This window comes from Anas platyrhynchos, chromosome 9 (genome assembly GCF_047663525.1).
Source record: "Anas platyrhynchos isolate ZD024472 breed Pekin duck chromosome 9, IASCAAS_PekinDuck_T2T, whole genome shotgun sequence".
NCBI classification, from domain to species: Eukaryota; Metazoa; Chordata; class Aves; order Anseriformes; family Anatidae; genus Anas; species Anas platyrhynchos.
In genome coordinates this window covers 10,436,661-10,462,793 of record NC_092595.1, presented here as the reverse complement: position 1 = coordinate 10,462,793, position 26,133 = coordinate 10,436,661, and the positions used below count along the sequence as shown (strand labels likewise).

Sequence of the window (26,133 nt, the reverse complement as noted above, 5' to 3'; positions counted from 1 at the left end):
GGGAGAGAGCACATCCTCACAGCAGGAGCTCTGCAGCAAACACGGATGGAAGTTGGGGCAGGGACACAGCTCTGCTGAGCATCCCTTCCCCAGGCTGTGACAATCCAGCCTTTGGAGGGAGCCTAAGCCATGGGCATGTTTCCTGCCTTGTGCCCAGATCCAGGGCTGGGAGCTGGGCTGTTGGCCCCCATTTTCCTACAGCACAGGACTGGAATAACACCACTGAGCTCCTCGGGGTTCGCAGCAGGGTGGCTGCCCAGGCTTGCTCACGCCCGGGTGTGCTGGCATGTCCAAAGACATCCAAAGAATGAACGGAAGGAGAAAGAAAAAGCAAAAGCAAAAGATGGTCCCCTGGGCATCAAACCATCAGCTGCAGGACCTGTGCCTAGACAGCTCCCAGGCAAGTTACAAAACGCTGCTGCCCACAAGATACCCATCACAAATAGAGCCTGTCCTCCTCCTCCTCCCTCCCACAGCTCTGCTGGGAATTCCCCGATGCCACCCAGCCCGTGTCCCCTGCGTGCCACCAAATCCTAGCCCCTTGCCCCAGTGCCATGGGAATGGGAGTGGGCAGCAGAGGGGAACAGCAAAAGCAGCAGCCGGCCACGCGTTCCTCGACACCTTGTGACCTGCCGGGGTGCTGAGAGCCTCTCGCCAGGGAGACAGGCACAGAGAGAGCAATTTATCAGTCAGGTTATGGTAAAAATCCAGCAAAATGCCCCAGGGTGAGGTTTGCCCATCCCTGGCCAAGTGTAAGCACCAGACATTAGCTGCGGAGGAGCCCAGCCCTGGACAGACCAGGGTGGCACAAGAGGGACAGTGAGGACCTGCCCAGGACCCCCAGCATCCCACCAGGAGAGCGTCCTTCATCCCTCAGCCACCTTCCTTGGGCTCTCTGTCTCCACACCTCTCACCTTCCCTGGTCACTGTGCTGAGCTGGGGGGGCTTGCTCTGACCTCCAAAAGTGCCAAGAGCCATGGAGAGCAGCACACGGAGGGCACTTTGCTAAGAAACCTGTGGGATCGGCACAACTGCACATCAGAGCGGAGTATCCTGGAAAAAAAAGCCCAAAAATGAGGCTGTGGCTCAGAAGTCCATGTATATATGGGTGTTGCTGAGTGATGGGGAGGGGATGAAGCAGCTGCACGATGGAGGGGGCAGAGCCCCCCCGTACACACACACAGCACAAGGAGACAGGCAGGCAGCATCAGCCAGGGGACTGGGGAAAAAGCAGCGTATGCACGCAAGGCCATGAGTGAAGGAGCCTGGGTGTGTGCGGAGAACATTTCAAGGAGGGTTAAGGGATGCCTCTGCCCTTGCAAAAGAGCAGAAGAGACACAAGCAAGAAAACAAGGACCCCCGCAGGGATGCAGTCTCCACCAGAGCTGGCTTCGCAGGAGGAGGCGAGGGAGTTCCCCCTGCAGCTGGGTGGCTGGGCAGGCACCATGACCGACTGGGGCTGGGAAAACCTCAGCATGGAAAGAAAAGGGCCAGGGGCAACGGCAGCAAGAAACTTGGCAGCCTCTCCGCCTTCATGACATAACGCTGGCGGGGAGAGGGCTGGTCCCAGCGCCAGGGATGGAAGGGACAACATCTGCAGCACCAGCTCCTCCTGCGGCACAGCTCAGCCCCTGGCTGAGCAAGGAGAAACCTCCAGAAAGATGGGGACGTTCAGGTTCTCCTGCCCAAAATGCTCAGAAAACCCAGTGCTTTGCTTGTGCATCTCTCTCCAGTGCTCCCAGATTGGAAAAATCAGAGTGAGAGACCAGCTCAACAGGCCGGCACCATCCCCACACAGGGCATGGGTTGGGGGAGCCACGCTGCAGGGAGCCAGCAGGGCACTGGGATGGGGGAGAGGGCTGCCCCCATTTAGGGAGGGCTGCCCCCTCCCAGTGCTGGCAGGACACTGGTCCCAGTGCTTCCCAGTGCCGTGCCGGAGATCTCGCAGCTCCATCTGCTGGCGCTGGGGCTGAGGGAAGCAGAGGAGGAAAGGGTTGGGGAAAGGGAGAGAGAGTTGGTGGGACAGAGAAAACCCCAGAGAGAAGGGCAGAGATGAATAAGCAATGCAGCTCTGGGCCGTGGGGGCTCAGGGACACACACACACTGCTTGCAGGTCCTCATCTGCACCTCAACCTGGTCCGAGTGGCTGTGGAAAAGGCTTTGGAGAAATTACAAAAGCACAAATGCATCCTCGGGCTGAGGACAAAGAGCTGGTTTATTCTTGCAGGTACACTCCATCTTTTTTTTTGGGGGGGTCGTCCCAAAAGAAGCCATCAGACCCACCAGGCTCGCCCAAGCTGGGGCCAAGGTGCCCAAGCAGGGTGGTGGTGGCCGTCCCTGACCCCTGTGTGCTGGGGAGGCCTCGAGACGGGGAAAAAGGCTGGCCCTGGGCACCCAAATTTCCATCCACCACTCTCATCATCCCCATCCCCACAGCCATCACCCCGGCTGCCCTTTGCCAGCCCCAGCTCCCACTACTTCAGGGTGAAAAAAAGCACGATGAAGAGGATCACAGCCAAAATAAATACAGAGAGGAGCACAAAGCAACATTGCTTGCGAAAGCTGCCGCTGAAGAGCTGGAGTGGAGGGCTCGTGGCCGTGCCCAGATGCCTCCTGGGCTTCCAGGTTGGTGTCTTTGGGGCCACCAGTGGCTTGGTGCAAACCCCAAGCCGGCAGCCCTCGCAGTGGCTGCTGTCGTGTGGTCCCGCCGGCACGGTGTCCACCACCACTTCCAGGAGTTCAGAGGGCTGCACGGGCACGTTGTAGAAGTCCTTGAGGATCTGAAGAACCAGGTTGTGCAGGATCCTCTCCATGTTCTCCTGGCTGAAACTGGGCTCCTCCAGCGGGGCGCCGGGGCAGCGCCGGCAGCTCTGCCGGAAGATTCGCATCCTCACCTTGCCCCGGCGCATGTGGAAGAGGATGTGCACCTTGGCTGAGGACCACTTGTGTAAGCACTGGGAGCACTGGAACCTGCCGGGGGGGCACAGGGGACACCCGCTCATCCCCGGCTCCCCGCGGCAGCCCAGCAGCTCCCCACGCCATCAGTAGGGAGCAGGGCAGTCAGGGCTGAGGGATCAGCTTCACGCAAGGACACCCATGGCCTGGCCTCCCCCGTGGGCCTGACACCAGCCTGGGTAGCTCAGCAAGGTGAGCTGGGGGCTGGCCCAAGCTCTACAGATTTTAGGATGAGCCTGGTGCCCTCACCCATTCGGACCCCCCCACCCCAAGCAGAGGCCCTGGGGGAGGGAAGCATCCGGCACCGGCTCCATTTGGGGCTCCAGCCCCCAGCCCGTGCTGTTGCAGCACATCTCAGCGGAAAGCCAGCATCAACAAGGGGCAGGGGAAGTCGAAAAAGAAGCAAAATAGAAGGAAGGTGTGGGTGGAGGCCACAGGGCAGGTGAGGAGATGTCTTGAGCAGTCAAAAGGGGAGAAACCTGCAGCTCCTCGTCTCTCACAACACGTACGGGGGCTGGGAGCCCAGCACCCCTCTCTGCATCCCCTCCTGCCTCCTGGGCTGCAGGGTGCTGTGGCACAGGGCTCTGCACCCCTCCACTAAGGTCACCCTGCTGGATCAGGAGGCTTTTTGGGGAGGACAGCGGTGGTGGTTCAAAGGGGACCGAGTCGGCAGCCCCTACCTCCCGGCTGCATGCTTCTGCAAATACTCCCTCCGGCCGTGCTCGGGGTTGTGCACCTGCAGGCTGCCATCCTCCTGAATTATCCACGGCTCCTCCACATCCATGTCCGCAATCTTCTGTGCAAAAATCTTCTGCCATGTCCTCATGGTCCTGCCTGGAGCCGGGGAAGCGGTGATGGCCAAGGTCAAGCTTGCAGCTTCTGGGTGTTGCCACGTGAGCAGCTCTCGGTGCCCCACACCGTGGGTGCAAAGTCACATCCTGGTGCCTGGAGACGGGAACCTTTGCTCCCGCGTGAGCAGCACCACCCCAGCCCACTCCCTGCATCCACTGGCTCTGCTGATGCTGTGCCACACCTGGAGAGGTGAAAAGTTCCCCAAAGCAAAGCCAAGGCAGCTGTTCCTGATGCGTTTTGCATGCAAGACTTGGGCACGGGGCAAGCTCCCATCCCTGCTGAAGCTGTCATCGCTGCTCCATCCGTAGGCAGAGAGGCTCAAAATGCAAAACCTCCATGCTGGCCAGGACCACCAATATCAGAGCAATGGGGCAGAATCAGCAGAGATTTGGCCCAGCACAGGAATAATGGAAGCAAAACCCACCGAAAATGCCGAGCTCAGCAGCTGACAAAACCCCAGGTACACTTATCTCTCTCGATAGCTGCCACCAAACATGGGGTGTTTTTAACAACTTTCAGCCAACTCGAGCAGAAAAAGCCTGACACGAAACCGCAGAGTGGAAAGTCGGGGACAGTGGCACCGCACATAAAACCGAAAGTGGGGAGGTGAGCTCTGTGCCGAGAGGTGAAAGCAGTGGGGCCGGGGCTGCTGGCACCCCCCTGCCTCCCCCATCGCCGGGCATCCCACCCGGAGCCACGCAGGGTGGGTGGATAAGGGGCTGAATGGCACCTGGTCTTGAGAGAGGAGCTGGGGGAGGATCTGCAGCCCAGTGGAGCCACCTCGACGTGAAACCATCTCGTCTAGCCTGAAGGATCCAGAGGAGACCATCCTGCGCACAGAGGGCGCAAAACTCCCCAAAGTGCCCACCCTCAGAGGGTACCACCAAGGATGCATCCCCTGGGGAGAATTACAGCAGCAAATCGTGCTGGGTGCCTGAAAAAGGCCGTGTGGGCCACCACGGTTTGAGCACAGGGGCTGTAACCCCTCGCCAGGTGTGGCGTGCAGCAGCTCCCCAGGACGATGCCGAGCTTCTCCTCCAGAGGCTGGAGAAGCAGCAGGGTTCCCTGCAGGCACACTGCCTCCTGTGCCTGTTTAATCCTCGTTTTGAGGTCCTTCCACCCTTAATCACCCAGAGCAGGGCCAGGAGGGATGAATGAAGGGAAAAAGAAAAGGGGAGGCTGCGGGGATGCCAGCATTGCTCCCCGTTTCCCTGCTGCCCCTTGGGCTCGGGGGGCCGGGTGCCTCCAAAACCCCGCTGTCATGGAAAGCCTGCCCCGCTGCGTCACGGCAACACGACTCAGATCTCGACTCGGGGCGCAGAGCCCTCTGCGAGGAGCCGGGCGCTGCTCCCTCTGTCAGAGCCCGGTGCTTGCCGGCACTGAAGGGACTTTCCCAGAACCACCCACAGAGCTGAAACTGCTTTGACGTCCTGTTCCACTCGGCGCACACCTCCCAGCGCTGCCCCAGCGCCCTGATGCTTACAGGCACCTGCCTGGAAAAAAAAAAAAAAAAAGCTCCCGTGGGACCCCCGGCATGGCCTTGGTGGGCACCAGGCACCAGCCCCATCCCACCATGGGGCTGGACCCCACAAGCCCTCTCCATCCCGGAGCTCCAGCCCTGACTCCTCCGCGGGATGCGTGAAGGAGAAGATGAGGCACAGCCCGCGAGGTGCTTTCCCTGCCACTTTCACACAGCCCGAATTTATTTTTGGCTTCGGTTCCCACCCCCAGGTGAGCTGGGGCGTGAGGAGGGAGGTGGATCCCTTCCTCTCCTCCCCTCCCAGCTCTCGCTGTGCCAACATTTTTTTTTTCAGGGTATTTTTGCTCCTTTCTCCAGCTCACTCGTGGATTTGGTTTCTAACCCTGATGGCCTCCACAGCCTCCCTAAACAGCAGACTGCCTTCATTCAGTCCATGTACTTCCCTTCCCCAGAAAAACCCTATCTGAAGAGCCTGCCATCGCGGGCTATTGATAACTCTTTTGGGGATAGAGCTTCTCAGGTAGCGGTCCACCCACAGTGGGAGAATTTCCCATTTCCCTAATTTGCTTACGAGAACGTAACATAACACACTGCACAAAGATAGCATCACTCCCAGTTTCCTTGCACCACCCAGCTCTAATGAAAAGAGCATTAGGTTGGTTTGACACAATTTGTTCCTGCTAAATCTACGTTCTCAGTCCCAGCGCTGCCCTCTCGGTGTTTACCGCTTGGTGGCCTTACTAATTTGTTCCAGCGGTTTTCCGGGTACCGAGGCTGACTCATCTGTAGCTTCCTGGATCCTCTTTTTTCCCTTTCCTTGATGCAGATGGCAAGTTTGGCATCCGTACCCTCCTGGGAGCCAGCACCGTGCCAGCTCCCTGCGCCCCTGTCCCCACGCCAAGCTTGCCCTTGTGCCACTGCTTGCCACCCCGTCACGGCGAGGCCCACGTCCTCTAGGGACCAGCATCCCTTCCAGGCTGGGCTTCCTTCACGGCTGAGCCCTTAGAGAAGGCAGGTCTGTCCCAGGATGGGTTTGAGGCATGGAGAATCAGATCCCAAGGAAATGGGGACATGTCCGAGATGGGCTGCGGAAAGGGGACATCGCTGCCTTGCCCCCAGCCTTTTGGGATGGAGAAGGATGCTGAGCAGTGGGGTGGGATATAAGGGGGGAACCGGCTGAGGAAACACCATCAGGTACCACCCCGAGTGGGTTTTGGTGCCCCGTTGGCCTGGTGGCCCCGTGGTGTCCCCCCTGGTGTAAGGAGAGGGCTCAGCCCCCCGGGGAGGCTGTGCCCGGTGCGGTGGCAGCAGGTTTGTCCCCGGGCGCAGGGCTCAGCACCACTCAGCCAGGCAGCCCCTCCAGCAGCACATCCCTCCCAAGGGAGGAAGAGAGAGAAGGAGAAACCATGGAGCCGACTCAAAGCAAAACTAGAGAAAGCAAAATGAGGGCAGGAGGAGGAAACGCAGATGTTCGGCAAGCCTCCAGCACTCTCGGTCGCAGGCAGGGCAGGGCTCTCGGTGGGATTGCATGGGATGAAGGAGATGCTGTGGGTGCAGAGCCATCCGGACACATCGGGGTGGTGCAGATGGGCTGTAGCTAGGGGTCCAGGCAAGCTGCCCAGCAGCACGTCCGACCACCTGCAGCACTCATCCCACCTCAGCCGCTCTCCCAGCCGGACAGGGCCATGGAGATGCTCCCTGGCCACCACACCTGGGGGGCCAGTCCCACCCAGAGGTCACCACCTCACCAACCCAGGGGCCAACAACTCGCACACCTATCCCCCTGCAGCCCAGCCCTTCCAAAAAAAACCCAAAACATTGCTGTGAAACCTCCCAGCTCTCCACATTTTTAAGTGACCAGGACGCTGCTTGCTTCTAAGTGATCTTATTGCCATGTGGCCCTACTGTCCCTTCTTCCCCCTACACGTGCAGTGCCCTATTTTGCAGGAACAGGGCTTTGATGTTCCATGGCATGGCTCTCCTCGAAGACACTCCTGCAAGCAGCAGAGGATTTCCTCTCCACCTTCCTGCCCACTTCCTCAAAACCCAGCCCTTGGGTTAGGGCATCTTTAAGGGACTCAGATGTTCCCAATCACCTCTGACCACAGCTGGGCTACATAAGGAGCTACAGTGGGGGCTCAGACAGCTCTGCTGGGACATTTGCTTGCTCAGGTACTTTATTTTGTGTGTGAAGCTTCTTGTGTGTGCTGATGGGGACCAGCCCCAGCTCTCGGAGGTCTCGCAGATGTGGGACAGGAGCTGGGGTGAGCCCTGCTCTCTGGGTGCACCTGAGATGCTGACAAAGCACCTCAGTGATGCTAGAGACAGCCCCCGCTGCCCTGAGGAAGTGTGGGGTGGCCGTGGTTGGAAGTGGTTGCTGTGACAGACCCGAGAGAGCAGGAAATGCGGTGGCTGCAGCCAGCCCGGCTGCTCCCCGTCCTGCACAGCACCAGGGCTGGCTGGGCGCACGGCTGCAGGGTGTGGGTGAGCTCTGGTGGCCACAAGGCTGAAGTGAGTGAAGTGAGGGAGCTCAAAACCAGAGCGAGGTTTTTTGGGGGGTCTGGCTGGCTGCTCTGCAGCAAGCTTTTTCTCTGCAGCCTAAACAGAGGTTCATTAAAATCGTTCCCCTTCACAGCAATGCAAAGCAGCTGCTGCAGAAAGGCCAGAATTTGCCAAATCCCCCAAAACTTCCTGATCCATCACAGCCCAACCTTGGTGCAGGCAGGGAGAGGTAAAGTACTTGCAGGGCACCAGTCCTTGAAGATGTCAACTCAGCCCCCTCAGGAAACCTGATGCAAACCTTAGCAGGGGTGGACATGAGTTGCTGGGGTCCTTTCTCTATTTGGAGCAGAAAAAGGGTGCCAAGTCGGTGCCAATGCCAGCTGGCATGGGCATGGAGGTGGGCAAAAGCAGGAGGGCTGTGACACAGGGAGAGGGGCTGGGAAGGAGGGATGTGGGATGGTGGGGCTGGGAAATCCAGAACTGGGAACCTCTCAGGGTGGGAGACAAGACAGGTGGCTTCAGGTGCCTTGCAGTGACCCCAGAAAGACGGAGCTACTGTCACCGAGCTGGAGGGAAATCGAAATAGTGGCTGATCTGTTTTGCGTGGAAAGATGGAGCAGTTTGGGCGGATGGAGACAGCCTCCAGCTTGGCTTCCCACCCGTGAGCATCCCCACCATGCCCCCCAAATGTCCCCAGCCCCACTGCCTTGCTCCCTGCGAGGCACGGGGTGGTGGCCAGGCTGCTGGGTGCCCCGAGGGGCGCAGGCGCTGCCGTGGCTCAGGTGCTCGCTGGGGTTTTATTAAGTGCTGAGCCCCCACGGCGTGCCTGGCACCCCTGCTGCCCAAAGAGGCAGGGTGGAAAAAATGAAGCAGGGCCCACCCTCCTGCGTGTGCTCTTTACGGGAAAGGCAGAACCAAAACTGCTGACTGAGCTCCCACTTCTTGCTTGCTGCAGCTGCCTCCTGCACGACCATTGCGCTGCTGGGGCAGCGCGGCGCTGCTGCAGGGCGAGGAGCGGAGCTGCTCCTCGCACCGAGTCCGGATGGACTGAGCCACACTGTGACGTGTGTGAACGCGGGGTGAGATGTGCCACTGCCCCAGGGGAGCTTGCAGAGGGTCGGGGGACTGAGCGGGGCCACCACATCCATGTCCCTGCCCTAGGGAAGGATGTAAGCCACCCTGGATGGATGCTCATCCCAAACGATCTTCTCTGGAGGCTTCTCATGGGTGGCACAGCCCCCAGAGGGCACGGCCCTTGGTGCCTGCTGTCTCAAGGCGATGCTACTTTTAGCTGTGGTAACGGAAAAAGAAAGCTGCTGACAGTGCCACGAGGTGCAGTATGCAAATGGCCCTTTGTTTGCTTGGGGTTTCATGGGCTCCCAGCAGGACGCTGCTGCCTCCAAGCCTGCTTCTCACCAGGGCTCCTCCAGTCTCTAGCGGCTGCTTTCTCTTTTGGTTTCTGTAAGCTTTCGGCTGGGCTGCGCATCCCTGGCATCGCTTTCAAGGGAAAAATGGAAGTTTGGAGACAGATTCGCAGCTGGGCTGTGCCAGGCACCACACCACGAGCATCACGCTGCGTGGTGACAGCCAGTCCCCGGCACCTTGTCCCCAGCTGGGCAGGCAGAAACCCCAAACTGAGCCCAGACAGGGGAGTGGGGGGCTTTTTTGTGGCTGTCCCAGCCCTGTCTGCAGCCAGGCCCAGCCCAGGCAGGGCTGGAAAGCAGGGAGCAGCTCGTTCTCTAAATTATTAAGAGCAGCTTCATGGAAGAGCGGCTTGCTTATCGCGCAGAGGGGCCCAGGAACCACAACAGACGCCGACGCCGCCTCCCGGCTCTCACCTGCGTGCTGCCAGGAGCTGTTATTTGCCTGCCCACGCGCCTGCCACCACGAGTCAGCAAACAGCCTGGGTGCCAACCTCTTTATTCGCCCCCACAGCCGGCTCCGGCTCCCACCAGGCACAGCATCCTCGTCCCGGGATGCCCAGCGGTGCCCCTCGTCCCCGCGGAGGAGGGAAGTGTCTGATAGCACCCGCCAGCTTCCCAGGGGCTCGATAAATAGCAGTACGTGCAGAAGGCTTTGCCCCGAGCTGGCACAAGACCCTGGGGTGGGGATGTTGCTCCCGTGGGGTGGCAGCTCCCAGCACTGCCCCTGTTCTCGCTCTGGAGCCCATCCCAAAGCCCTGCTTTGCCGGCAGGGTTGGACGCAGGGCGGCTGCCCCAGATATCCCCAGAGATTGACGCTGAGAGGCCATCCCTTGGCACAGACCCCTTGGCATCACTGCTCGGTCCCATCCTGCCCTTAGTACGGAGGCACCTGGAGCCCAGCACCAGGCCAGCAGGGACCTGTCCCCGTCCCTCGGTGCCTGTCCCGTGGCCGTGACACCAGCACAGCCAGCGCTGTCCGACACGAACTGCAGCAGCAGCACCTCCACCACTCTGCTCAGCACACGCCTGGCTTTGGGGCCAGCCCGGCCCTCAGCAGGGCTGTGACGGGGGCTGCCACGTCCTCTCGTCCAGGTGCCTCTTGCCCCGCTCGGGTGTGACAGGTTTCTCCTCGGGGAAGATGATGGTGGCGTACTCGGTCTGGTCATCCGGGCAGGTCTCGGGAGGCAGCTGGGTGTGTGGGTCCCACTGAAACTCCAGCACGCCGTAGTCCACGGTGGAGACGGACACCACGGGTGGCTTCTCTTCCTTCTGCAGAGAAAGAACACCCCGTTGGGATCCATGCTCTGCCCAGAGGCACCATTCATTCCCAGCATGAGTCCCTTTGTACAGCAAGTGCCAGAACGAGCATCCCACGAGGATGAGAATAATGCAGAGGGGAAGGATGTACAGACCTGGGGTGGCATTAGTGCAGGGAAACCAGACCCTGAGCCTTGGGGTCACCGCAGATAGGTCAGGGTCCCTTTTCCCACCTCTCCATGGCACCAATGGCACAGGGTGAGCGTGGGGCTGCAAGTGCTCAGCCCAGAGAGGGAGAGTGAAGGCTGCCCTCAGCCACCTAACGGGCTTGGAGGAAGACAGAGCCAGACTCCTTCAGGCAATGCCCAGCAAAAGGAGGAGAGGGAACAAGCCAAGCTGCAGCGAGAGTTGGGTATGGAGTGGGAGAGTCTCCCATTATTCACAGCAACACAACTCCCCACCAGATAAAACTTTGCTCTGAGCAAGGCTTGGAGTAGAGAGGCCCCCGTCCTGCCTCAGGTGGTTTTTTGATTTTGTGATGGGGCTGTGCTGCAGGTGCAGCCGTAGCGGTGCCGGAGAGATCGCGCGGTGCCAGAGGAGATAGGGGAAGCGAGAAGCCCGATAAAGGGAGGCCCCGTGCCCTCCGCTCCCGCACCCAGCGCCGCTCCCCCGCAGCACAGCGGGCTGTCGGAGGCGGAGAACTCACCTCCGCGGTGTTTTCACTTGGTGGTTTCTGCACATCTGCAAAGTAACACATTTGGTTAGGAGGTGCTTGCGTGCCAAGGCAGTCTGAGCAGCTGGGGCTGACCCAGCCTCATCGTGCTGCTGCGCGGGGGCTCGCCAGTCCCCTCGGGTCCTTCAGCTCCACGGAGAGGTGCAGAGCCTCAGCACGTGGGCTGGAGGGCGAGCAGCAGCCCTGAGCACCCTTGTCCCACCAGCACGGAGATGCCTGTCCCACAGGGACAAGCCACACTTGAGTTTGGGCATCCAAACCAGCCCGCGTGCACCCCACGTATCCATCTGCCCCCGGGTCCCAGCTGGGTTTGCTGAAGGAGCATCACCCCCCGAGTCCCCTGGTGCACCCCCAGCCCCTCGGCACGGTGAGGGGGGTCCCCGTGGTCCCCACCTCCTCTCCTGTAGGTGACGAGGCAGTAGCCGAGGACCACCAGCACGACCACGCAGCCCAGCAGCAGGACGCCCAGGATCACGGCCTTGATGTGGCTTGGGGGGCTGCTGTCCTCCACGCCGGGCTCCTCGGTGATGTTTATCTTCTCAGGGGCTGCTGCAAGAGCCGTGACAAAAGCCAGCAGGTCAGGAGCATAAAATCTCTGTGAATGGCACCAGGGGAGCACAGGGGGTGTCCCCAGAAAGGGCTCGGTTCCAGGCTGGCTGCTACAGCCCTGCCATCCCTCCAGGACCCTCAATTTGGGCTGATGTGGGTTTTTTTTTGGCCACGTTCCACTCCTCCTCATTGCGGGTGGTGAGGATGATCCCACATGGGGTGACAGTGAGGGTGTAGGGGCCAGGATACCCACAGGCAGTCTCACAGCAGGACCCCATCCCCATCCCCAAGGAAAGCACAGCTCCCCCAAGCCTCCCAGACACCTCCACAACTTGGGGCCAGCTCACACTGGCAGGAGATGTGTAAGAAGACTAAATTTTGCAGTGTCTTCCCCTTTTCTTAAAGAGAATGCCATCAGTAAGGACTCATTCCTCCCCAGAGCATCCTTGGGGACAGAGATGTCCTGTCTCAGGACCAGACCCAGCTGCAAGGTGCTCAGGGAAAGGACAGCCTGCTGTGTCCTGGACCTCAACGGTACGAGTAAAGGGCAGGGCTGTGCTCTCCTCACCCACACCAGGTCCTCCCCAGGAGGGTGCTGCCTGCCTGGGGCCATACATTTCACCAGGAATGGGGTTTCTCCATCTCTGGGACGCAGCCCCTTGGAGGCACTGCAGCTGAGATGCCACCAGCATGCCCCTGGAGTGGGGAGCAGGGCAGAGGGAGGACATCACTCCATAGCTGACGTGCAAAACCCCACAGGGCTCTCACCAAAAACAAGTCCGGGAGTCCCCATCCCCTCGCCATCCACCCCAGTCCCTACCCTCCAGGGTGGCACCGTAGGGTGACACCAACAGCCTGTCCCCTTCGGCTGACCTGTGACCACCAGGTGGGACCGGTTGCTCTCCTCCACTTTGTTGGACTGGAAGAAGGCGATCAGCCCGCAGTAGTAGGAGCCCGAGTCATTCTGGTGGAGGTTCAGGATCTCAATCTTGAAGACCGGATTGTGGTTGGAGAGCAGGTACTTCTCCGTCTTCGTCTGGGGGATGCTCCGGCTGATCTGAGCAATTTTTTGGGGAACGCTGTGGTTGGTCTCCTTGTACCAGTTGAGGTTGTACTCCAGGCTGGAGTTGTTCTCTATGGAGATGTTGCAGAAGAAGGTGGCTGAGCCGCCTGCGGGGCGAGTTAACGTGGCTGGGGAGAAGGTCACTGTTGGGGAGAGAAGAAGCAAGGAAATGACACGGTGACAGCGGGCAGCAGGAGCAGCCGTGCCCCTCGTGGGATCCTGGGCTGCAGAAAGGGTGAGAGCCCCCTGCAGCCCCCATCCCGCACGGAGGTGATGGGCTCCCAAGCCCCTCGTGCTCCTGCCTCGTGTGCCAGAGTCCCCGCACACTTCTCAGCTGTTTCACCCTCAGCTCCTGAAGGCCCTTAAGGGGATTTGTAAAAATCTGCTCGCACGCCAGCCCTGTGACCTGCACCAAGTGGGCTCAGCAGAGACCCCTACAATGAACCCACAGGAGCTTTTGCACCAGAGAAAATGGACTTCAGGGAGGGGGAGGCATATTATTACTGCTTTTAAATCCATGCTCGGTGTTAACATCAGGTTTCACCCTTCCTCCAGCTGGTGTCACCTCCAAAAGCAAGCAGAGGGACTGGATCCCTGTTTGGGGCACCTCAATTCTGCCCACCCAGTCCCAGCAGGGCTGCAGGCATGGGCCAGGCACCTTCTACCACCTCCTGAGAAAAGCCAGGGCTGCAGAGCCCAAGCAGTGCCCTCTTGTCCCCTAGCAAGCCCCTAATTAGCAAGAATTAGCAATATTAATCCTGCCCATCAGACTCTCTGCCTGCCTCTCACTTTGGCTGCTTGAGCCACTGGAACGGGTGATGTCCTGGCACGGACAAGCAGACCCAGCAGGAAGAGGTAGCTGCTGTGTTATATTGGGTTCAGAGCAATAAAAAGCAGAAAATAAAATTAAAAAAATAATAATAAATCATGTAGGTTTTCTGACCACATGTGATCCAAGCCATCGGTGAAGTTTAACTTCCCATTTTTCAGCAACCAGCACCGACACCAGCCCCTAGACTCAGAAGCAGGATCAGAAAAGTGCCCTCTCCCTTCAGCATTGGCCCGAGGCTGGTACAAACAGGCTCACCAAGCAGAGAAGGAACCGGGACAGTTCCTTGATTACAGGATTAGCTGGAAAACAGAGCTTAGAAAACTGAGAAACGATACCAAACAGGAGGATGGAGAGAGGGAACTGCTCCGGCTCCCAGCGGGCAGCGTTTGCTGTGGCAGTGCCTATGCCAAGAGTTTTAATTTTCGCAGTATTCTGAGTTTCTTGTGTTTAACAGGAAATATTCAGCAGGCTCAGGGCTGTGCTTCCTACCAAGCGCCTCTCTCAGCAATGAATGAACCGCTCGGAGGATGTCCCAAGCAGTCCCTGTTTTTACAGGTGTCCCTGCCTCCTCCCGGCACCAGCTGCCATCGGTGCCTGGGGAGGGTCCCACGAGGGGCTCCCAGCCCCGTGTTCACCACCGGGACAGAAAACAACCGATGCCACCAAAGCAGGGACCTGGCCTCACCAGGACTCTTCCTTGCCCTGCCCAGACTCCCCCATTCACCCTCTCCACCTGCCTTTCTCTCCCGAAATTTCACGCCAAACAAAACCAGAGGCAGAAGCCTGGCTCGGTGCGGATGAAGCCCACCCCAGGAGGCGAAGCACGGGGGCATGAAACCCAGAGCAGGAAACCCCAGCACCTGACAAACCCAAACCTCCAACACCAAACCCCAACCGTGGTCGGCACGCAGGCAGCCAGCCTCACACCCCACCAGCACCGCGACCTCAGCACCTGGCCCTTTTCTCCATCCTTTCACCCCATTCCTCCGCCGAGCGCCCCCCATTCCCCTTGCCTCTTCCGTACCCCAAACCTTTGGGTTTTCCACCTACCCCGGTGGCAGCCAGCCAGCGCGGGGCTGCAGCACAGCAGCAGGACGCAGAGGCCGGCCAGGGCCACGTCCACGTTGCCCCGTGTGGTCCTCGAGGCGCCGGGAGCCATGGCGAGGCAGCGGGCCCCCTGCCCGTGCCGCGTGCCCCGTGCCGTGCCGCGCAGCCCCGGCTCTCGCCGCGTTTCCTTCCCCACGGCGCTGTCTCGTCCTCCACCACACGCGGCAGGGGTTGGGGTGGAAATGAAACGTGCCCATCTCGGCCCCACAGGGAAACCCGGGCTGCCTCCCGCCCCCGGCTTCCTCCTCACCGAGGCAGGGAACAGCTGAGCTGTGGCCTGGCCCCTTCCCCTCCCCGTGCGCTCCCCCCGTGGGCCCCATAGCACGGCCCCAGCCCCAAGGATGGCCCACGGGGGGCACGGAAGGGGTGTCCGGGTCTCCTGGGCACCCATGGGTGCTGGGTGCTGACACAGGGAGGGGATGGGGAGAGGAGGGAGGAGGAGAGAAGGAGAAGGTGAAAATCAGAGGGGGGAAATGAGAAGATAACAAGATGGAGAAAAGGGAGCAAAGGGAGAAGGAGCAAAGGAAAAGAAGGAGAAAAGGGCAAAGGAAGACAAGGAGGAGGAGAAAGTGGAGAAGAAAAAGGAGAAAGAGGAGAAAGGAGGAGGAGGAGGAGGAGGGGGAGGAGGAGAAAGTGAGAACGAGGAGAAGGAGAAGGAGAAGGAGAAGGAGAAGGAGAAGGAGAAGGAGAAGGAGAAGGAGAAGGAGAAGGAGAAGGAGAAGGAGAAGGAGAAGGAGAAGGAGAAGGAGAAGGAGAAGGAGAAGGAGAAGGAGAAGGAGAAGGAGAAGGAGGACACTGCCTCCTTGGGCCTGTTTCTAGCGAAGCGAAGAATTTACAGGGGGCAGGTGCGCAAGGTTTGGGTACAGATATCGGGGTGATATTTTCTGCAGACTTCTTTAATTTCTCTGCCAGCGATGCTTCCCGCTCGCCCTGCTGACTAATATTCACGTCGCAAATAAGCAGCGGTGAAACCGCACTGTTTGCTGGCTCCTCCTGCTTCTACCGAGCCCAGCCGTGATGCGGTGGCAATTTTGGAAAGTGTCTGGGGAAAATTAATAACTGGGGCAAAGGATGCTATTCTTATGACGATTTAATAATTTTCCAGGCTCTCAGAAGCTAAGCGGTGGGGCTGAGGCTCACTCACATCTCGCTTTCAGACCCAACAGCAGCCTGGGAGGAGGCTGAGCCCCCAACTAGACCCTCCTGGATCTCCCCTCAGGTCTCCTCCTGGTGCTGTAGCTTCACACCTTGGCCCTCAGCTTTTACCATTGCATGGCCCAAGGAGAGAGCCCAGGGGCTGTCCCGTCCTTGTCACCTCCCAAGGCCACCACACAGCCTGGCATGGTGACAGGGGAGCGCTCTTCAGCATGTACAGCAGCGCTGGTGGATTTGAGATGGTTACTGCCTCATCCTGTGTTCCCGTTAAAAAAAGAAACAACAAACCAACCAACCAACCAACAACAACAAAAAAAAAAAAAAACACTAAAGAAACTAAAACGAACTCCGGGAAACAGCTCAGAGCAAGGCAGCTTTTCCCCCTTGGTGCTCTGTGTCCCCACACCACAGCATCACTGGGCCACCCCAGTTCCCTTTGGAGACCCCCCAGCCCCATCTCTGCGGGCCCAGGGCTCTCGCCGCCTGCCCTGCAGCCCCAAAAAAAACCTCGAGGCAGTCCTGACGACATGTTTGGGTGGAAGATGTGACGGGTATCGCTGCAGAGGCTGCAGCTTGCCGAGGGAAGGATCGGCAGGAAAAACTGGCTCACGCCCCTGCGCGGCTGGCACGGGGCTGATTAAAATCATAGCGCGGTTGCTCAAACTTTCCAACACACGCTCGAAACGAGGCGTCAGGGGGTTGCTGCTCAGCGGGGCGGGGAAGGCGGCTGTGTCCACTAAAAAACAACGAAGGGGAAATGCAGGGAGTAAGGCAACGTTTCGTGATGCTCAGGTTCCCTCCGGGTCTGGCAAAGGCTCTCCACAGCACGCCGTGAGCGAGGCGGTGGGTCCCAGTAGAGCAGGAAGGGCAGGGAAGTGCCCACTGCTTGGAAACAAAAATTCCTATGGGAAAACGTATTTCACAGTGCCAGGCACCCCTTAGTTTTGCTCTTTGCTTCCTGCTGCCTTAGACTCTTCTCCTCATCACCAGCTCAGTGACTGCGTTTGAGTGCCAAAGCTCAGGGGCAGGATGCGGCCCCGCCGCTTGGTCACGAAGCGCAGGGGAGGCTGCAGAGCTGGGCACGCAGCAGAAACCACGAGCCTGGAGCTGTCCAACCGAGCACCAGCAGAAAGCACACAAAAGGGTGATTTATTTAAAAAAAAAAAAAAAAAAAAAAAAAAAAAAAAAAGGCCAAGATCTACCTCGCTACAACAAAGTGGCTGTAGGGGAAGCAAGATGTGCAGCTGTGCAGGGACCCTGCAGGTGCCCCAGGTGCTGGCATCGCGGGGGGAGCCTGGCCCCAGCAAGGGGCCCAGCTAAGATAAGACAAGGACAGGGCAGACAGGTAGGTTGGATGCCAGGGGAGGAAAAGCAGTGCTCAAGCTGTACAAGATCCTTTGATGCTTTAAAAAATAAATTCTCCATCATCTCTGAGCTGGAACAGCGCATGGGGCAGTCCTTCACTGGCATTCTTCACCCTGCCAAGGCCAGCACACCCCAAACGGCTCAAAGGGCCTAAGGTCAGTCCCGAAACAGCTTGAAATCACCTGGGGTATTTATTGAAGGAGCACTGAAAATGTGGAAGAGGAACAATAAAGCAATGTTCAGGCACCTGGTATGCAGCCTACTGAGGCCCCAACCTGGATGCCCACAACACCTTGGGAAAAAAAAGACTCCCAAAATGAGCAGGACCATGAAACCAGCCATGAACAGATGCTGAGCAAGATCAGCCCACAGATTTATCACGTCCCCACACACACACAGCTCCTTAATTGAATTTGCATCTGTGGCTCTGATCCAGGCAGCAGGCGGCAATGGCTGGGCAGCAGCAGGAAATGGTTAATGGTGTTTGCAAATAAATGCAAAGCGAGCCCGCTGCCTTTCAGATACTTCTCGGAAATTCAGAAGGCCCGTGCAGATGATTTGCATGAGCTCCGCCTGACCCTGCGGGAAAAAGCGAGGCGGCTCCAACCCACACAGCCCAGCGGTGCCTCGGGCTGAGCAAGCGCTGGGTGCGAGGAGAGGGAGCGGCGGCGGCACCGAGGGGCTCCCACAGCCAGCAGAAACCCGCAGGGCCCCGGTGTGGGGATGGGAAAAGCTGAGCTGCTGACCAAGGTGCTCCCGTGCCCAGGGCTCTGCTGGATCATCTCCGAGAGTGATGCTGCTGAAGCACTGAGCCCATGGGCATCAGCAGCTGCTGCACTTTGGTTCTCAGCAACCCGCTTGTGGGCAGGGGAGGTTCGGGGCAGGAGCTGGTGTGAGCCTGGCTGCGTCAGAGCTCACAGCCGCCGCAGGAAGGGGCTCTGGGAGAGCAGCCCGTGCCCGCGGGGTGGGCAGCCTGCGCCCGTTTGGCAGCCGGGGGTGGTTTCCTGCTCCCCCAGCCCCGTGCCGCGCTCCACCCCGCAGCCAGCTGCGCTTTGGGTGCCGTTTCTATTCTAGCCCAGGCGCCGGGTTCTCAACGGTGTCACCCGGCCGTACGTAGGAAACGCAACCGGGGAGATCGCCGCAGCGAGATAAGCGGCAGAGGAAGCAGGATGTCAGCGCCTCAGCACGGCACCCGCCGCGAGCCGTTACCAGCAGCGCGGGACGGGGAGCGGGCAGGGGGAGCAGCACAGCTCTGTGATAACGCTGTGGAATTACAAAATGTTTTATTTTTTTATTATTTTTTTATTATTATTTTTATTTTTAGGACCCCAGGGGGCAAACCCCACAGCGGGGCAGCGCAGGAGGGCGCACAGCACCCAGGGACCCAGCTGCACCGTGACAGCGGCTCCATCCCCGAGCACCTGAGGGTGGGCTGGGGGCTATGGGGGCACCCCGGGGGGGGGCTCAGCAGCACCCATGGGTGCGGGCAGGGACCCCGCGGCCCCCGCGCGCCACGTGCCGCGCTTGGCGCGAAAACGGGGCGTGGCGCCGTGACGTCAGCAACGCAGAAAGCGGCAACGCGGAAGTAGCAAGGCGGAAGTGCCCGCGGTTGCCATGGTAACCGAGGCCTGGGGGCGGCCATGGGCGAGTCGGGCCCAGGGGGCTCCGGGAATGCCTGCGGGCTGCGGCCCGGCCTGCGGTGAGGGAGGGCCGGGGCTGCCTCCTGGCCGTGTTTTTATTTTTAGTAGGTTTAGGAGCTAATTCCCTTCAAGCTAAGCTTTTTTCTCTACAGCTCTTCGTTTTGTCTTACTTTTTAATGGGAAAGCTGAGCTTGCCTGTGGTGTATGTGTGTTTCTGTACATAACATAAATATCCTGAGCCTTTTCGTGCTGTTTTTTTTTTTTTTCCCTGACAGGTTTAAGTCGTCCATGGTGAAGGAATGCATCCACGCGATACTGAAGGAGAAGCTGGCCGATGCTCAGTACGTCCCAGAAGAAGTGCCTCAGCTCACAAAGTCGTTATCAGAGATAATAAAAGATAGGCTGAAAGGTAAGGAGGCGTGTGGTATCCATCATTTATCAGCAGTCCTGGCTATCGGGGGAGGTCCCAGCTGACTGGCGACTAGCTAATGTGACGCCCATCTACAAGAAGGGCCGGAGGGCAGACCCAGGGAACTACAGGCCGGTCAGTTTGACCTCAGTACCAGGGAAGCTCATGGAGCAGATCCTCTTGGGAGTCATCATGCGGCACTTGAAGGGCAAGCAGGCGATCAGGCCCAGCCAGCATGGGTTTATGGAAGGCAGGTCCTGCTTGACGAACCTGATCTCCTTCTACGACAAAGTGACGCGCTGGGTGGATGAGGGAAAGGCTGTGGATGTGGTCTACCTTGACTTCAGCAAGGCTTTTGACACCGTCTCCCACAGCATTCTCCTCAAGAAACTGGCTGCTCTTGGCTTGGACTGGCGCACGCTTCGTTGGGTTAGAAACTGGCTGGATAGCCGGGCCCAAAGAGTTGTGGTGAATGGAGCCAAGTCCAGTTGGAGGCCAGTCACTAGTGGCATCCCCCAGGGCTCGGTGCTGGGGCCGGTCCTCTTTAACATCTTCATCAATGATCTGGATGACGGCATTGAGTGCACCCTCAGTAAGTTTGCAGATGACACCAAGCTAGGTGCGTGTGTCGATCTGCTTGAGGGTAGGAAGGCTCTGCAGGAGGATCTGGATAGGCTGCACCGATGGGCTGAGGTCAACTGTATGAAGTTCAACAAGGCCAAGTGCCGGGTCCTGCACCTGGGGCGCAATAACCCCAAGCAGAACTACAGGCTGGGAGAGGAATGGTTGGAGAGCTGCCAGGCAGAGAAGGACCTGGGAGTGATGGTGGACAGTCGGCTGAATATGAGCCAGCAGTGTGCTCAGGTGGCCAAGAAGGCCAACGGCATCCTGGCTTGTATCAGAAACACTGTGACCAGCAGGGCTAGGGAGGTGATCGTCCCCCTGTACTCGGCTCTGGTGAGGCCGCACCTCGAGTACTGTGTTCAGTTTTGGGCCCCTCGCTACAAGAAGGACATCGAGGTGCTTGAGCGGGTCCAGAGAAGGGTGACGAAGCTGGTGAGGGGCCTGGAGAGCAAGTCCTATGAGGAGCGGCTGAAGGAGCTGGGCTTGTTCAGCCTAGAGAAGAGGAGGCTCAGGGGTGACCTTATTGCTCTGTATAAGTACATTAAAGGAGGCTGTAGCGAGGTGGGGGTTGGCCTGTTCTCCCATGTGCCTGGTGACAGGACGAGGGGGAATGGGCTAAAGTTACGCCAGGGGAGTTTTAGGTTAGATGTTAGGAAGAATTTCTTTACTGAAAGGGTTGTGAGGCACTGGAACGGGCTGCCCAGGGAGGTGGTGGAGTCACCATCCCTGGAAGTCTTCAAAAGACATTTAGATGTAGAGCTTAGGGATATGGTTTAGTGGGGACTGTTAGTGTTAGGTCAGAGGTTGGACTCGATGATCTTGAGGTCTCTTCCAACCTAGAAATTCTGTGATTCTGTGATTCTGTGATTCTCTAACTTTAAAATGTGTCCTCTTCCTTTCATAAATCTCCTTTTTCTTCTTAAAGCCTGTTCTTTCACTGTCAAATGACTGAAGTCTGCTGTTGTTATCCACATAAATATGTGCCTCACCTGTGGAAACAAAAACCTAATTCAAGCAAGCAGCTTTGTTTTCATATGGACTGGTTGGTGTGGGATGTCAGCCTTGCAGGGCTGCAGGGGAAAGAAGCTTCATTAGAGAGAAGGAGGAACGATTGCCTCTTGCTTCAACAAACAAGTGTTCCTCCTTTTTTTTTGTTTTGTTTTGTTTTGTTTTTTTTGTGTCCCTGAGATGGGAACAAGGCCAGGTGGGAGCAGTGAATGGTGAGTTAGGAGCACTGTCGGTCAGGGAGGGATGTGAATACAGCACTGGAAGAGTGGTGGTGCTGCTGCACAAGATACCCTCCAACGTTTTTGAGTGCAAGATCCAGCAGGTGTTTCCTGTGCTCAGAGCTGGAAAAAGTAGGTAGGTGTGAGTTGGTGTGGTCGCTTCTTTTCCCTCTTTTCCTTGGGACAGGCTGGTGCTCCATCTGCTGGGCTGACGAGCAGTGGCTGTGCAGAAATGCCATCACCCGCAGCAGGAGCTGTGGGTTTATGCTTCCCCCAGAGTTACACATCTGCTTTAAAAGCAGCAGCAGCTGTCGTCCCAGCACGTGTTGATGCCAAGCTAATATGCACAGGGCTTGACTTCAGCAATCTGTAAGCACACTCGCAGTAGCCTGAAGCAAGACTGGCCCAGTGTGGCCGTTGTATTGGCTGACATCTCTGATAAGCATTGACACTGTTACCAGGCCCAGCATGTAACGTTCAATCTTTCAGCGGAAACAGGCACTAGAGTCTTCCTTTATGTTGCTCTATTGAAGATAAAGGCACTAGGATTGATATTTTATTTAAAACATGGTTGTTCTGGTTTGAATTCTGGAATCTTGTCATGGTCTGATTGGGTCTGGCCTCTGCCCCAAAGGTATCCCTTCACTGTTGTGAAACAATCATATTTTTGCAGACACAAACTTAGACCTGTCTAAGCTGCTTTTTTGTGACCTTTTGTCTTAGCTCAGAAGCAAAGGAAACAACTATGTGGCAGAAAAATCTCTAAAATACCTTTGTATCAGAACAGCTTTAAAATAAGCCAATTTTATTAAATTGGCTTTTGCCCTACCAGCAGCCTTATTTACATTCTCACCATGTGTTCAGTTCTTAAACACTGTAGAACTGGAATGCTTACATAGAAGAGGGCTGTTTGGAGATATCTTATGATTTAGATGCATCTTTTGATAGATACCAAATACCCTGCTCATCCTTTGAGTAAAATGAGGCTGTGGTAGTCCATAACTAGGAGAGTGAAGTGATGAAGCAATTTGTCTGCTCTGCCTATTGCATGTACTTTTAATTTGTACAGGACACTGCTTTGTAGCTAGAAATCTTGCTCTCGGTGTGTTCTGTTTTGGGCTCTTATCTTAAACAAATACAGAGTTTGAAGTTTCTCTCCCTTTCTTTTGTTTTTCTTTTCCCAGAGGAGGGATTTGACAGGTACAAAATGGTGGTGCAGGTTGTGATCGGAGAGCAGAGAGGAGAAGGAGTGAAGTAAGTTTTGCATTTTCTAACTGTATTTCTATGATTTTCGTTTCATCTTTTTTCCATTTTCCTTTGGGAGCTCCTTCCAGCTTTTCCAGATTCTAAGATATTTCTGCCTGTACTAAAATGTAAAGCACTTCCTTTTCTCATAAGCTGCAAGTGCAGGCTTGGACTGTGGCTGATTGAATTACTAGTCAGTTGACTGGTGATAATTGGCTGTGTGATGGGTATTAACAGGCTGAAATGCTGAAAAGCATTTGTGAGGTGTGTTGCAGAAAAGATTTTATATTGTACTCACGATGAACTGAAGCATACATCCAGTCTATTCTCAGGGCCCTGCTGGAGCACAAGAGCCATGGTAACTCATTTGTGCCTAAAGCCTGATTTCCATAAGTACTTCATTTGCATTTAATCCCCCCAAATAAGTATTTTTCAGTAGTTCAAATTCCTATAATCCTCCTGCAATACTGTTATGGGAATCTAGCCCAGGCTGGGGGTGCTGAGCACTTGGAAATCTAGCTCCCAATGCCTGCAGTCAGACAAAAGAATTCCTCTTTGCTGCTGTGGTGGGCTGCAGCTTTCTCTTACTGCTGGGTAAGGAGAAGACAAAAAGGAACAGCCCACAAGGTTTATGTGCCTTATGCACAGGGCTTCACGTTATTATTGTGCTTGGTATTCCAGCAGAAGATCAGTGAAGCAAACAGGAATCCTGTCAGTTGAGACTGAGTGGGGAAGGTAGCGAGCTGGGCATTTGCAGGAGAGAAAAGAGTGTCAGTGACATTAAACAAGGCAGCACTGAGGTCTCATCCAGAATATCCTCTGACAGTCTAGTTGCTTGTCTTCAAAGTAAAGCAGATGCAGAAAAAGTCTGCCAGAATTCTCAGGGAACAGGCAGTGTAGATATGAAAGGGCCATAAGAGTTCAGCTTGGTTCTAGTAATGTGAAGGCTGACAAGGAATACGATAGCTCCCTATAAATAAACGGGTAGTATGCATCAGGAGGGCACGGGAGGTGAAGGATGAGAACAAATCAGCTAAATTAGCCACTGATATGCATACATCAGAAGTCAGAAGGTTCTTAAGCACGAAAGCAAGGAAGCTGCAAGCCTGCTGCACAGCACAGCTGACAGAATTAATAGTTGAGGAGTTTCAAGATGCATCTTGATCAACATACAAAGAGGCTTATAGCGTGTGGCGGAATTCAGCAATGCTCGGGATTTGGGGGAACATATCCCGTTTCCTTTATCCTTAAAAAAAAAAAAGCTTAGCTTGCTTCTTCAGCAAAAGTGTGATCACTTAGATCCTTATACCTAACTTTGCAGGTAATGGCTGTGCTTTCTCCTTTGTCTAGTATGGCTGCGCAGTGTTTCTGGGATGCTGACACTGACAGCTATGCTCATGATGTTTTTGTTAATGTAAGTATTGACTGTTTTACCGTAGGAAATGTAAAGCTACTACTTTTATGACAGGCAGACTAACTTTAAAATGTGAAGCAGGCAAAAGGAACTGCTGTTGCCTTTGGAAGGAACCAAAGCCAAATCAAAACTGTAATTTACAGTCTCGTTCACAAATTCATGAAATAGACATAATACCCAACACAGTAAAACTTGTTTATTGAGTAGATCATACAATATTGTACACAAGTCATTTAAGTTGCACCGTTTTACAGGTAGGGAGAGGAAGCACAAGAGATGAAGTTGTTTTTCTTCTCTTTTTTTTTTACATGCTTTGCTGAGCTTCTATCCAGAAGTACCGCTGGAATTCAGGACTGAGCAAAAGCCAATATTTTATTTTAAAACCTCCTTCTTTACTGTCCTGACTCCACGGAGCATTTCCCAGGTTAAATTCTCTATGAAAGGCTTCAGGCTCTCTGCTGTCAAAGGCATCGGCCTACGGGGCTTTCAGGAAGGAGAATGTCCTTTTTGTGAGCTACAGATAACAGGCAGGAGCACTGATTGCTCTTTGATGGTGAGGACGTTCACCTGGATTTGGGTTTGGTCACTGCAGCAGAAATTTTCCATGCTTTACATTGTTTCTGGGTCGTCATCTTATCTTCACTGAGCTGCAGTTGAGAAATCACTGGGACCCATTCCCACAGTGCCTGTGGATCCTGAAACAGTAGGGGTGCTCTAAGAACGCCCTGTGAGTGGAGCCCGGAGGTAAATTTGTCTATGGGCCCTGGAGAGGTGAAGGCGGGACAAGGGTCAAACTATTCAGTTCTGACATGACTGGGACACTTCTAGGTACACAGAGAAACGACACCCACACACCTTTGGGTGTGCAGCTGGAGAAAATTGAGGCACTTCTGGCATTCAGACTCACTGGCCTGGGTTACACCACACCTGAAGTAAATAAGTGACTAAAAAGACAAAAATTTGAAGGACTTTACACTATAAGGCTCTAACTATTTTTAGTGCTCTGGCTCAAGCCTTCCCTCAGGCTAGCTTTTTCAGTTATGCTAGCAAAGAGTTGCCTTTACTAATGCAGAGCCTTTCTGTTTTCCCCAGGACAGCCTCTTTTGTGTGGTAGCTGCATTTGGCTGCTTCTACTATTGAAGATGGTAAAGATTGCACAAAAAGACAAAGGTGGGGAGGAATACTTTAGAGTATTTTTGCTAACACACACAAAAGCACCATACTCTTTCTTTAATACCTAACACAATACAGCTCTACAAAGCACATCCTACACCTGTTACACTACAACATCCCTCCTCCCTTGTGGATATCAATATAGCTTTAAGCACATTATTATCATCTCCTTATTTAAATCATCCTTTTGTTTTTATGTAGTGTACTGGTTTTGTCCTAAACAGTATACTGCCAATAGCCATTGTTTCTAGGGCAAACTGAACTTGGGTTGTAAAAGAGTTCTGTTATTTTTACTTTGTTAATTTCCTGAAGTGAATGAAATATTTCTCAGAAATATAATATAATATAATAAATCCGTGTATTTACTGTTTCTCTCCTGTGTGTTTACCTTTGCCATTTCCACCACTGGTTCTTTTTCTCCACTCTGCGAAATGCACTGGCCTTGATTGCTCATCAGTGCTTCTCAAATAAGCATTTTCTGAGGATTCCATGTAAGTTAATAAATAAAGCTGATCTCTAATTCTGACTATCCAGACTTGTTACTATGACTTGTGTAAGAATTAAATTGTCAATCCCAGCTAAGTGTCACATGAAAATGATAACAATTGACAGGAAGACAAGGTATTTAGGATAATGGTTCAGCACAGTAGCCTGCACACCCCACTAAGTGCCCAAACACCCAGCTGTAACCCCTCATTGGTTTGGTGCAATTTGGCACCTGTGGAAACGTTGAATAATCCATTGCTTAGTGCCCAGTTCAATAGATATTGCAGTGCTTTCTCAATCTTTGCCTTTCTGTAACTGTTTCGGGATACACAGTTGGATGTTTGGAGAGCAAAATTGATAAAACTCAAGCCTTTAAAGGAACACTAGAAAAGGCTGCTGTAAATCAGAAAAGGAGAGCCAAAATCTCTTATCTCTCCAAAAATTAGAGGACAAGGTTAGTTCCTGAAAGATGGGTGCTACTGAAATGCATCTTAAATGCCCATCAGAAGACAGGAGGCGTTGCTCTATGCTGATGCAAGTTCTCTGTACTAAGAAGCGTAGATGAACAATTTCAACTGTGTGAATGGCTTTTGTAGCACTGAAGTTTAGCATGGTGAATCCTGAATCCCACCCTCACCAACT

The 26,133-nt window shown here is 55.4% G+C and overlaps 3 protein-coding genes and 1 long non-coding RNA gene across 6 annotated transcripts; 2 read left to right on the top strand and 2 right to left on the bottom strand.

Annotated features, from left to right (window-relative positions):
• Positions 1-2,196: 2,196 nt before the first annotated feature.
• Positions 2,197-5,921, bottom strand: LOC101804581 (receptor-transporting protein 3). The gene is made up of 2 exons (XM_027464155.3): positions 3,636-5,921; positions 2,197-2,970 (listed from the first exon to the last, which is right to left on the bottom strand). The coding sequence occupies exons 1-2, from the start codon at positions 3,779-3,781 to the stop codon at positions 2,475-2,477; spliced, it is 642 nt and encodes a 213-aa protein (XP_027319956.1). The 5' UTR covers positions 3,782-5,921; the 3' UTR covers positions 2,197-2,474.
• A 1,353-nt stretch (positions 5,922-7,274) lies between these two features.
• LOC140003194 (uncharacterized) lies at positions 7,275-9,851 on the top strand. Its single transcript, XR_011811417.1, has 2 exons — positions 7,275-7,459; positions 8,745-9,851. It is a non-coding gene; the product is annotated as an uncharacterized lncRNA (long non-coding RNA).
• On the bottom strand, positions 9,693-15,301 carry PDCD1 (programmed cell death 1). 2 transcript variants are annotated; one of them, XM_038183898.2, is made up of 5 exons: positions 14,698-15,301; positions 12,626-12,958; positions 11,597-11,749; positions 11,177-11,211; positions 9,693-10,482 (listed from the first exon to the last, which is right to left on the bottom strand). In XM_038183898.2, exons 1-5 carry the CDS (start codon positions 15,143-15,145, stop codon positions 10,264-10,266), a joined length of 1,188 nt encoding a protein of 395 aa, XP_038039826.2. In that variant the 5' UTR covers positions 15,146-15,301; the 3' UTR covers positions 9,693-10,263. The 2 variants fall into 2 exon arrangements, with proteins under 2 accessions (XP_038039826.2, XP_005026786.4); XM_005026729.6 differs by having other exon boundaries at positions 11,597-11,752; positions 14,698-15,283.
• A 3,527-nt stretch (positions 15,302-18,828) lies between these two features.
• On the top strand, positions 18,829-25,531 carry DYNLT2B (dynein light chain Tctex-type 2B). 2 transcript variants are annotated; one of them, XM_027448857.3, is made up of 5 exons: positions 18,829-18,973; positions 19,190-19,323; positions 22,358-22,427; positions 23,769-23,832; positions 24,925-25,531. In XM_027448857.3, exons 1-5 carry the CDS (start codon positions 18,915-18,917, stop codon positions 24,970-24,972), a joined length of 375 nt encoding a protein of 124 aa, XP_027304658.3. In that variant the 5' UTR covers positions 18,829-18,914; the 3' UTR covers positions 24,973-25,531. The 2 variants fall into 2 exon arrangements, with proteins under 2 accessions (XP_027304658.3, XP_027304660.3); XM_027448859.3 differs by having other exon boundaries at positions 18,864-19,018.
• The last annotated feature ends 602 nt before the right edge of the window (positions 25,532-26,133 follow it).

Excerpts from the sequence above, each read along its gene's own strand:
- LOC101804581 (XM_027464155.3), bottom strand. The coding sequence starts at position 3,781 with ATGAGGACATGGCAGAAGATTTTTGCACAGAAGATTGCGGACATGGAT. Across the intron at positions 2,971-3,635 it reads CAGAAGCATGCAGCCGGGAG|GTTCCAGTGCTCCCAGTGCT; the intron begins GTAGGGGCTGCC and ends CCCCCCCGGCAG.
- PDCD1 (XM_005026729.6), bottom strand. The coding sequence starts at position 15,145 with ATGGGTGCCCAGGAGACCCGGACACCCCTTCCGTGCCCCCCGTGGGCC. Across the intron at positions 11,212-11,596 it reads CGTCACCTACAGGAGAGGAG|ATGTGCAGAAACCACCAAGT; the intron begins GTGGGGACCACG and ends GTTACTTTGCAG. Across the intron at positions 10,483-11,176 it reads CAAGTGAAAACACCGCGGAG|AAGGAAGAGAAGCCACCCGT; the intron begins GTGAGTTCTCCG and ends CTTTCTCTGCAG.
- DYNLT2B (XM_027448857.3), top strand. The coding sequence starts at position 18,915 with ATGGGCGAGTCGGGCCCAGGGGGCTCCGGGAATGCCTGCGGGCTGCGG. Across the intron at positions 19,324-22,357 it reads AATAAAAGATAGGCTGAAAG|AGGAGGGATTTGACAGGTAC; the intron begins GTAAGGAGGCGT and ends TTCTTTTCCCAG. Across the intron at positions 22,428-23,768 it reads CAGAGAGGAGAAGGAGTGAA|TATGGCTGCGCAGTGTTTCT; the intron begins GTAAGTTTTGCA and ends TCCTTTGTCTAG.